The following is an 11,581-nucleotide window of genomic DNA, read 5'->3' as shown; positions in this document are numbered from 1 at the left end:
ATTCTGGCAGCGGGGCGGGCCTCGGGAGCCGGGCGGAGACCCCGGCAGCAGGGCGGGCCTCGCCGCAGCGCCGAGCCAGGGCGGGCGCGGGAGGGCGGGTCCGGCTCTTACCGCTCCGCTCACTTACTAAGTACTACTTAGTACGAAATAATTTTTTTTAAGCCCCTTTTCCATTTGGAGAGAAATTTTTACAAATTCACAAGCCTTCCTGTGAGACGATTGTGTGAAAAATGCGTATTTTATGATTGGCTTTTCACAAATATTAAATTGAATATTATATGTGTTGTGTTAGAAAGTAATGCTGTATTAATTCTCTTAAGTCGTGTGTTAAATATAGTTTTAGATTATAACAAAATGTTAAAATAGAAACTATGCTATGTAGGATACTTTTTTTTCTAAAGAAAGGACTTGCACCGAGATAGCAGTTACAGGACACCTAAATCTTTCAGAGAAGATAATTTATTGTCCCATTATCAGGAGAAACTAACTTCTTTCTGTCTCGCTCAGGCAGGACGACGCCGTTAGGATTATGAGGAAGAAGGCGACGATGACCAGACAGAATCTTGTGTTTGAATGGAATTTATGCATCATGTATGAGGTGTATGAATATGCAACAGGTTATTGCTTTTAAGGGTTAATCCTCTGTTAACGAGTGTCCTTTTCTGGGCTCATGCTGCCCAGAAAAAGGTACCTAGACGTCCATAACTCTTTGTTTCTATTGTCTCATATTGTCCTAATCCAAACTGTCCAAATTATTATTACTCTAATTGTATTACTATTTTTATAACCATTTTATTACTATTAAACTTTTAAAAATTTAAAAACAAGTGATTTGCATTTTTCACAACTGTAACTAAACAGAGACCGAATTCCTAGAACTTGTGCGTTCCCATCATCTACCCTCACTTCCTCCTTGCCCCACCCTCCAATACCAACATAAAATCAGAGCATCAGCCCATACCTCACCTCTCAGCAGTGAGACCCATAACATCCAACACCCACCAAATTAGACAAATAGCTAATCCTAAGTACAAAATGATGCACATGGTAAGGGCTGTGGTAGTTCACTTAGTTTTGGGGTTGCAGGTTTTTTTTTTGTACCAGTAATGATGTATAACAAACGAACTGTCACTTAATTCAATCAGGTTTTATTCTGGATGTTAGCACTTACATTTTTAGAAAATGGAACAAAAGGCTGACAATAAAAAAAATAAATTAGCAACTATGTAGCAGCAAGAAAAGTCATGTCTTTTTTTTCTTATTCTTTACTTTCCTCTTGGAGAATATGGCATGTTTCATAGCTAATCTTTTACAGATCAACATTTTTATTCTCTTTCGAGTTTTCTGCCCTTTCTTTTTGTCAGATCTGTAAAGCAAAAAAAAAGGAACATAGAGATTAGAATAAAATGAAAAACACACTTCTCTGTACAAATACATTTGCTGGTATTATAAATAAGTATATGAATTATGAGGCAGTATGCAAAGTACTGTCACAAAAAGTACAATGAACATTACATCTCAAAATGTTAAGGTCTTTCAACTTCACAAAACTGTCCACTTTATTGCCATTATACATTCATTTTATGTATTTATTCAGCATTTAAATTTACACAGATATTGAAAACAAGGAACTCACTCACTGAGTACAAAAAAAGCACACACAGCATTTCATGCTGAATATATAATGCATGAATATATAACAGAAAGACTTAGAAGAAAGTATGTGAAGTTTAACACCATTAGGAAGCATCCTGCAATTAGTATAGGACCTAAATACAACTAGCAAGTGGATTGTTTTCTGTCTCTGACAAAAGATGTCATAATGCAAAACATGGAGTAATTAGAACAAAACATACAAAATTTTTATTAGAAAAAGAAATCGAAGTTATCTTCTGCAATGAATCAGCAAAAGAACTAACTGATGACCTGAAACTACTAAAACCACTCTGGCACAACTGACAGAACAGCATCTTCCTTGACAGAAAAAACACATGAGATTTCATGAAATTCTTTTAGCATCCTTTTTAATTTTTTTAGTCAAGGAAAAAGAAACATTAAGAGATGGATTTTTTATGAGAGATATATAAAATGAAACATTGCTGCCTTTTGTGTCTAATACTTCCTAAGCAAAACCTGGTTTAGTATCAGTAGGACATGAAGCAATACACCTGTACCCATCTGCCATCCAGCAGGCAACTGATGAGTCTCTGGATACTGATCCAAGAGGGTAATGGTCTGAGTCTTACTGTGTAACACAGGTACAGCTTTTGGGAGGGAAAATCTGCCTTCCACTGCTACAGCCATTCAAAATCACAGAAAAACCCACTACTCTGGAGAGGAATTAACAGAAGTGCAATCAATTATCCTGAACTGGAAAGACTGAACCATCTGCTGGATCATCTCTTAGCAAATCCCCTTTCCTCTTCTCAGTTAGTTCCATCTGAAGACAACCACACACCCTTTACTTGGCTCTCTGATACATACAGGTATGTGTACAGTGTTGTTCTGTATGTAACAAAAGGAAAATCATGGAAGAATAAAAGTACTCAATGTGATCCTCATTAACGGTGGAGATTTAGATCATACTACAAAAAGCATCTGAAATACCAGAAGGAAAAAAGCAAAATATGCTACAACAAAGCAAAAGAGACAGGCAGCAATAACTAGTGACTCTTAGTGACTCTTATTATAGTGACTCTTCTCTCTGCCCTTTCATGAGGAATTCAAAGGGGATAAAAGTGTTTCATTACTTCAATTTTCAGTCATCTTGACAGACCTCCATGCAGCAGTCACCAAGTCTGCAATCCATATAAATCAGTTTTGAAAGAAAACCCACAGACAGGCAATTGGGAGCCCCAGTAAGTGACCTGCCTTTTATCCCACCCTCCCTTCAGTATACAGTCCCCAGCAATGCAGCAAGTGGGCAACAGGGAAAGCTGACATCAGCACCTAAAGTGGAAAATCCTTTCTTTCTGAAGTGATTCCCTGACATAAGATCTCTTCTGAGTGCTGTATTTTAGTGTATTAATGCAGTATCACACTTACTGACAAGCTGCTCTGCCGTGGGACAGACTGGGACAGGCACTGCGCTTGTGACCTGCCTTGCCACAAATGAAACAGCCACTGTCACTCTTCTCACAGCTGTGCTTCTGAAGAGTGCAGCACTTGCAATTGTCACAGTGAAACCAAGCTGCAAAATATGTAACATGATTTATGATCTTGGAAAAGTTTACAACGAACATTCTGAAACTAAGCTTTAAATACAGGTCACATTACCAGCTTTTTAAGTCTGGATTAGCTTTACAAAGATAGATGTAGTCACTTTCTGGTCCCTCAGCACATTATTAGACATACTGTCAAATTAAGTGTGAACTATTTTGTCATTAGAACTTTTATCCTGTGTGTCATCTTCAAAACAAAAATAGTGCAGATGTTATAATGTACTTACAGATTTTGATTGTTGTAAGAGTAACAAAGATAATGACTTCAGAAATTTATACAGAGGTATAAATATAACTACATTTGCGCATGAAACATAATTTTATCATAATCTCTCAAACATTTTAGTATTTGCCTACTTTTTTAGGCAATTCAAAGTAATTCAGAAAATTAGGAAACACTTATATGACAAATGGAAATATTTCTGTTTTGCCATGATAAATATAAATGGGATTTAGTGTGTCTTGGCAAAAATTTATTACACTTCCACACAGTGCAAGTAAAGTACAGCTAAACTAAAGAATAGTAACTTGTGTGAAATTGAGACTTTTTGTTTATTCTAGGTCTTCTGAATTACATTTTACTTCTTTCACAGAATATTTTTCTTCTGGTTTGGAATTTCAACTTCTTTGGACTAAATGTACTTTTATTTAGAAAATATTTTTCTGTACTTACAGGGCTTTACGCATTTGTTGCAAAGAACACAATGTTTCCATTGTCTGCCATCCTACAAAAGGCAAATAAATGGTTTTGTTTATTGAACCCCCCACTGATTCTATCTTAAAACAGAACTACTCATGTATGGTCCCCACTGTTCACAGGAACAACTCCTCTGTAGGAAGGACTGTAACTCAGAAACAACAGTCCTGAGAATCTGTGAAAACCACAGATGAAATTTTGAAATTAGCAAATTCTACAACTTCAAAGGATGCGCAAAAATGCATGTGTCACCAGACCACAGCTGGGTAAGTTCTGATCTAAGTGGCAAGCAGCAAACTTGTCCTGTCCTCTTTGCAACACAAAGGAATTAGGGAGAGAAATTGATTTCCAGTGGGTTATGGAAGGTGTACTGTGAAGGTAATAATAAGTCTATGAAACTGAACTACTGAGGGTTTCCCATGGAACTCAGTATCAGAACAGGTTTTCACCAAAGCAACTATTACAGAGGTTGTTGTCTGACTACTACTAAAACTTCCACTCAGAAAGAAGTGAAAATACTTACTTTTGATGTACATGAATTGCATATCTCACAGTGCTGGTTACCAGAACTAACATATCGCTGACATACAGTGCAAAATCTGGGGAAAAAGATGTACTGGTTCACTATTTGCTCACAAAACAATTCATTTTATACAACCTTAACAACTAATATAAGGACTGCAAAATTACTTTGTTGAACTAAAAATTCAATCTTTGCTGCATAAATGACCACTTAGACCACACACAGTACACCCACACAGTAAAATTCAGGTCAGATTATCAACAGTATCAGTAGTAAATGAAATTAAATTCCTCTGTCCTTGATGCTTCTCTTACAAGTTCATTTTTTTTACTACTGTATTAACAGCTGATTATCAGACACAGCTGTAAAATTATCTTCTAGATGTAGACAGTATTTCCTACAGACAAAATAAGGAATCTCATAATTCCACACGGAAAAATTTAAATGTCTTTTTAGACATTTCAGCTCTCCTACACATTGTTTATATAATATGCAACTTTAGAATGAGACTGAAAAATGTGGTCTGAAGCCTGGCATCCAAGTTAGGCAAGACACTATGAAACAGCACCATCCCTAACTCCTTTGGAGACTTTATGCCCTAGTTAAAAACAAAGACATTCTTTCAAAAGTCACCTGAGCATTAATATATCTTACCTATATCCCTCTTCTTCAGGAAGCACAATCATACTTGGGGTAAGGTTCGTGAAAATACGGACAGGAGACTGTTTACGACCTGTCTTGCCATGTTTATAAAGTGCGTGATTATCATAGTCTACCTAGAAAAATAAAACCATAAAAAAGATTCTTAAACTGAATGCCAAGCACAGGCAGAGCTATTTACATATTTATTATCTTTATAACTGCCTTATGCAATGTTTGTATTTATATACAAGACTCTAACCCCAAATCAGATTACAAATTCTACATCAAGCTTTTTGTCTCATTTACCTGTAAATTTGTGCAAACATAGTGTTAGGCTAGGCTCACTACACTTCAATAATCATATTGTACTTACTTCTTTTTGCTCGTTTGCATGGGATATGTAAGATAACTGCAGTTGGATTACAGAGCAACCTGCTATAAAAAAAGGATCTCTACAGCTTGGTTTGTCAGTACAAGAGATGACATCTTAACCCATCTCAGAAAAATTACAAAATTGCAAATCTAATCAGCCTGCTTTTTCCAGCACTGCCTTCAGAGACTTGTCACAAAAACTCTCAGCTCTGAACACTGGCAGGAATGCAGAGTCCAGCCTAGCATGAGTTTTCAATTTTCTTCAACAATTTTCATTCCACAAGACACACTGTTCAGAACATCAATGCCAAAATTCATGCAGAGTTGTTACATGAAAAAATAAACCTTTAGTATCATGAATACCCATGACTGAGCTCTCAAAACACACTGAAGTAGGTGTGCCTAAACTATGCACAGAATGGATACAATACTGAAGAAGCTGATGCCAGATTATTGCTTTATCACTGACAAGTTCACTTATTAAGAAATTCCAAACATTTTCATCACTGTAATTGTACTCTGATCCCAGTAGTTTCGGAGATGAAAGACCTTAATTTTGTAATATATATGGGGTTTTTTTCTAGGGCTGGGCACTACCCACTGACATCTAACATCACTGAAGAATGAAAATACTCTTCATTAAGTTACCTCTCACCTCTGCAACAAGCACCTGTCAGAATTAGTGCAAATTTGTTATACTGAAAGCCTGCCAGAAAAAATGAGATCATGGATAAATGACAGATGAGTTAAAGATACATAACAAGAACATGATCAAGTTATCACAGATACAACTAATAGAAATACAGAATCCAGGCTTCACATGAACAAGGCTCAGCAACAGAGAAGCACTGCCACTGCAACTGCTTTCACTACTACTCCTTTCACATTGCACACAACTGGTAATTAGCAGAGTCACTGGGTTCAGCCATACCTGGTAATCCATCATACTGAAGCTTGGGAAAAAGTCAAGAATGCGAGACTCAAAGAAGTATGGAAATATCCAAAACATGGGCATCTCTCTGTTGTCATGACCTAGTAATGAAAAACTTTGGTGTACATAGGAGAAAAACATAGTACATGTAGCATGAGAAATTTACAGTGAACATTCCAAATACATAAACATGGATACGTACATAATGTTGGGCAGAAGAACTAGTTCTCTTAGGCAACAGAAAGTTTTGGCATATTGTACATGTGGAGATGCAAGTGCCATGTAACTCAACTCTTGACATCCACTTAGGTTGCTAAGAAAATTTACTGGTTTGATAGCTTATTTTTCTCTTCCTTTAAAGTCCATTTTAATTGCAAAGTAGATTTGCCAAAAAAAAGGGAGAAGTTTTTAAGACAGACTTTGTGAATTGGGCATTACTGAACTAAAAATATCAAGAGAGTAAATCAGGTACATGCTAGTTCATCTTTAGAAATTATAACATGAGGGTGCTCACATTCACCTGAGTAGCAAGAATCACAAACTTATGGATAGGTACTTTTTCCTTAAAGTGATGTTACAGCACAAGCCACACATCTGGCTGTAATAGATACCTTCTTTTTCTGTCTCCCTCCACATTGCCATCAGTTTTTTAAAACTAGAAGCCAGTGCTTCCACTAAACCTCCAAATGGGGGATCGGTTACCATAATGATTCTTTCACCATTCTCTTCACACAAGAATTTCCTGCAAGTTTCACGTGCAGCCTGTAAGAAACAGAGGTTAATTCCCAAAAATCATGATTCAAGAACTGTAAACATATTGTCTCTGGTAATAAACCAATCACTGCAGAAGTTTCAACTTTGATGACGGAACTTTGCTTCCCTCTTGTGGAGGTGAATTTCCTCCTGGAAGCATTAAAAAAAAAAACCCACAAAAATGCACCTAGATTTGAAGGACTGAAAACCAGTGCCCTGTTCAGCTAACATATAAAACATTACTGAAAATCAAAGAATGAAACTGTCTCTTTTTCAGCAGTTATCTTCCATTCAATTCAAAGTTGACTATTAAATTTATGCTAACTACTGTTGCTTACACACCTTAATTGCTGTTTCTATTAAAATGTTCTTAATTAATTCATGTTTTCCCATGATGTTTTCTACTAGACTAGTCATCAATTTCCTACAAAATTCTGTATCAACAACATGCACTTTTTTACCAAAGCACTCAATAAATTCTTGGCCTCACCTCTCCGCCAAAAAAATGATGATTGAACATGTTGTAGTGGCAAAATTCATCCTCTGTATAAAATTGTGAATACCTGTAAAATAAGTTTTGAGAGAAGTAGAAAATATAAATTACTTTTTGTCTATCCTAAGATAGGATATTTAGAGTGAAAAAAGGCCTCCAGAAAAACATCATCTTTGGGTTCTGATTACTGACAACACATACCAATACTGAGAAATTATTAAGTATACTTAATTTTCTCATCAACTGGATGTCATTTGTGTATGGGTACAGGAACAGAGATGCAGAGACAAGAAAGGGAAAACAACCACCAATTTATCCCTTAAAGCACTAAGAACACCCATCTTTGTACATGTTCTTCAGATACATAAACATTTGTTAAAACCTACCTGAAATCAATATCTAGCAGAAGGCTTCTAACATTGAATTCTTCTTGTGATGCTTTTGACTGGATCATTTCATGAAGCCTGAAGTATAATTGGAAGAAATTTAACACATAATGACAGACTTCAGAAATGATCTTGCAAGACAAGAATGCCTGGTACTTTACTAAACATAAATCAAACAGAGAAAACTGAGTAGCCTAAACTTGGGTGATTCCATTTGACCTGTACTCCACGTTAGAAAAATAGGTTAGCCTTGAAAGATGACAAGTGGAGCCTCCTGGATCACTGCACACAGAAAAGCACAAGGTAAGAAACTCCACGTCACTTCCTTAACTACCATAGAGATCTGAAGTGTGTGTGTGTGTGTGTGTTATTGGCAGTGTTTCCAGAGTCTTCTCTGGTATAAGTTCAAAGCTAGACCCCACTAGATGCTTGGATAATCCCAACCAATAGAGGTTCACCAATAGTGAACCTCTTATTATGGAAGAGTCATTGACTATAATCATTAGTAAGCCGTACAGCTTTGAGAGAGAAATATTACTTGAAAGTGTAACAATTCTCAGTGATGCACCTGGGTGTTCCAACAGAGAGCACTCGTCTGAATCCTAATCCTGTAAGGAGATTCAGTAGGAACTGGCAACTTCTGTCTGCAAATAAATACTGTGCATTTGTTTTTTTATTCTCCAGTGGATACAGAAGTTGACTTGGACTTTTCAGCTGGGCAGTGGTGATATCACACAGGAACTGGTGATTTGAGTGTTTTTCCCATTCTGCTGGCAATAGCAATTGCTGGCATTCCTGGCAAAACCTCCTCTTTGATAACGGCAACAGAACAAAATTCTTGTACCTTTAAATAGAAAAGACAATAGGGAACAAAGTTTGGAAAAAGCCTCTATCAAAGATAGGAAGGGGAGCTATGGAGGGTTGGGAGCTATGGAGGGTTTTTTTTTATATTTTAGGAGTTCAGGCATTTAAACAGACAATGCAGTTTACATTGCTCTCACAAAACTCCACAAGAATGAAGTACTATTTATAAAAAAAAATAATTCAAAGGACACTTTGAAATGCATAAAATATTGCCACCAAATATACTGGGAATCTCCATAAAATAACTGGATTACAGAATGAAGACTCCATCAACTATCAGCAAAATCCTGTATGTTTACACATGAAATTCAGACATCACTTGTTACTATGTTACCTTTGCTTCTTTTCACAATTACTTTTTGCTTGTTACTTTTGTAGACTAAAGTCAGGAATAAATATTTTTTAACAGAAATTGCTACTGACCTCTTGTAAGCACACTATGAGCACTAATATAGGAATACATACCCCAAAAAACACACCCGCACCCCCTCCCAGTTCCTGGGTTGAAAACACCATGCTCTAGTTCAGTGTTTCATGCTATTTCCTTTCCATTGCCAAACAACAATTCTTATTTGCCCAAATTCATCTTTTCATATTTTAACAAATCCTGAAATGTTATCTCTACATTCAGAGTACCTAAACCTGCATTACTACATCTTTACTGCAGACAATACATATTAACAATACCTGTCCACGTTCTGTCTGTGTGTAAAAAAAGGCTGATGACTTCTATTGTATTCTTCACGTGCTGCAAGCCTCATTTCTGACACCTGTAAAATTTGCATACATGAAAAGTTACAAAACCAACAGCTACTGATGTGTGTGGTACATCAAATCTCAACATGAAAGAAAGGGTGCATCAAAGGTCTCATGCTTCAGCTACTTAGCAAAGAAAAATAATTCTATTTGTTGTTTCAGAAGAACAAGTATGTCTGCAGCACAGGGGCATGCTGCAAAACAACACAAGCCTCTCGCTGTGAATTTAAACTATGCATTTCATTCTCCTATCACATGTAATACTCAGAGAATAATTCAAAAGGTGATTATGAGGAGGACAGAAAGAGCCATCCTTTCTATCAATGTGTGCCAGCAGTTGTGGTCCCTCTGAAGAACTATGATCTGATCCTGAAAAACTGATGGCAGTAGAAATGTTGCCCAAGTCTTTTGTGTGAAATCATTTTAAAAGCATGACAGTTCCTTGTTACTATCTGCGCCTGAGCCTCTAACATTTCAGTCTCTCACACTCTTCTCTCAGTCTTCTACCTTGTCTCCACAAAACATATTCACAGTTTCACAACAGAGTTTCAAAACAATTGGTCAAAACTTAGGGAACTGTTTTGCTTAAAGGAGGAGACAGTAAAATTCAATACAAGAAAAGACATCATAATACAAGTGATATTCAAAATGAATGAAAAAGAGAAATTGCTGCAGATATTCTGAGACTACTGAGCACCATGCCAAGCCCCACCATCTCAGTATTTTGTATACCCCACTGTTGGTTGTATCCAAATTATTTTCTCTGTCTTAATTAGGGGAAACAAGGGCATCTTGGGATCAGAAGAACCCAATTTTGTTCAACATTGCAAAGCATTGGCAAATTGCCTATATGTTTTGGCAATAGAATAATAAATGCCAGGTTTGCTCAAAATGTACACAGCCTTTCTTGAAAGCTATATTTAAAACATGTTCTCCTGACAGAAACAAGTGCTCAGCTAAATATCAACTATTACACAAAGTTTAGAAAATAGCACTTGCCAGAGATTTCCACAATAAAATATACTTTTTAAATTGCTAAATAGAGAAAAAAATCGCCAATGTTTCATAAAACCATAGAATGACTTGGGTTGGAAGGGACATAAAGATCATCCAGTTCCAACCCTCCTGCCACGGGTAGGGGCACCTCCCAGTACACCAAGTTGCTCAAAAGCCTACCCAGCTTGAACATTTCCTGGGATGGGGCATCCACGGCTTCTCTGGGCAGGTTTTCCAGTCCCTTGCCACCCTCACAGTAAAGAATTTCTTCCTAATATCTCATATAAACCTCTCCTCTTAATGCTCAAAGCCATCACCCCTTGTCCTTCCACTACACGCCCTTGCAAAAAGTTCCTCTCCGGATTCCTTGGAGCCCCCTTCAGGTATTGGAGGCTGCTATCAGCTCTCCCCGAGCCTTCTCTTCTCCTCGCCGAATAACCCAAACTCTCTCAGCCTTCCCTCACACCTCCTCACAGGGGAGGTGCTCCAGAGCTCTGATCACCTTCAAGCCCTGAGTCTTCAGCACAGCCCTCAGCGGTGCTCTCTTACCTTCTCATCTTCCCACTGGAAAAAGTTACAGTCCTTTCTATCCCTACAAGCCGAACAAGCATAGAATCTTCTTCCTTCCTCTGTTCCTTGGCTGGTCTTCACAAACAGAAGTGCAGGACCTAGGGACAAACGCGAGGATAGGATAACGCAGGGAACACCCGCAGCCCTGTTTCACTGCTCCACTGCAAGAGCCGAGCTTCCAGAACACGGCCTCCGCAAGGGCTGCTGCAGATCAGCCCGCGCCGGGAGCCGAGCACAGGGACGCTGGGGAGGTGAGCCCCGGGCCCAGCTCACCGTGAGGGCAGCAGGGCGCGCCGGGCGCCGGCCCGAGCAGGGCGAGTGCCGCGGGCCGCTTCCCCCCCGGGCCCGCCGCCGCCATGGCACCGCCTCCTTCCCGA

At 38.1% G+C, this 11,581-nt stretch overlaps 1 protein-coding gene across 1 annotated transcript; it reads right to left on the bottom strand.

Moving 5' to 3' along the window:
• Positions 1-1,126: 1,126 nt before the first annotated feature.
• Positions 1,127-11,565, bottom strand: ZCCHC4 (zinc finger CCHC-type containing 4). Its single transcript, XM_030948304.1, has 13 exons — positions 11,478-11,565; positions 11,184-11,302; positions 9,570-9,652; positions 8,587-8,862; positions 8,019-8,096; positions 7,630-7,702; positions 6,998-7,148; positions 6,387-6,487; positions 5,096-5,217; positions 4,442-4,517; positions 3,895-3,946; positions 3,046-3,190; positions 1,127-1,366 (listed from the first exon to the last, which is right to left on the bottom strand). Exons 1-13 carry the CDS (start codon positions 11,560-11,562, stop codon positions 1,243-1,245), a joined length of 1,485 nt encoding a protein of 494 aa, XP_030804164.1. The 5' UTR covers positions 11,563-11,565; the 3' UTR covers positions 1,127-1,242.
• Between the last annotated feature and the right edge of the window lie 16 nt (positions 11,566-11,581).

The sequence above is a fragment of the Camarhynchus parvulus genome, chromosome 4 (assembly GCF_901933205.1).
Source record: "Camarhynchus parvulus chromosome 4, STF_HiC, whole genome shotgun sequence".
NCBI lineage: Eukaryota > Metazoa > Chordata > Aves > Passeriformes > Thraupidae > Camarhynchus > Camarhynchus parvulus.
Note: the sequence above shows the minus strand (reverse complement) of the source record. Positions and strands in the feature narration are given on the sequence as shown.

What these genes read in the sequence shown, in the direction of transcription:
- ZCCHC4 (XM_030948304.1), bottom strand. Translation starts at nt 11,562, where the DNA reads ATGGCGGCGGCGGGCCCGGGGGGGAAGCGGCCCGCGGCACTCGCCCTG. An exon ending in TCAGTATGATGGATTACCAG is followed by an intron (nt 5,218 to 6,386) that starts GTATGGCTGAAC and finishes TTATTTTTCTAG; the next exon opens with GTAGACTATGATAATCACGC. An exon ending in CAACAAATGCGTAAAGCCCT is followed by an intron (nt 3,191 to 3,894) that starts GTAAGTACAGAA and finishes CATATTTTGCAG; the next exon opens with CTTGGTTTCACTGTGACAAT.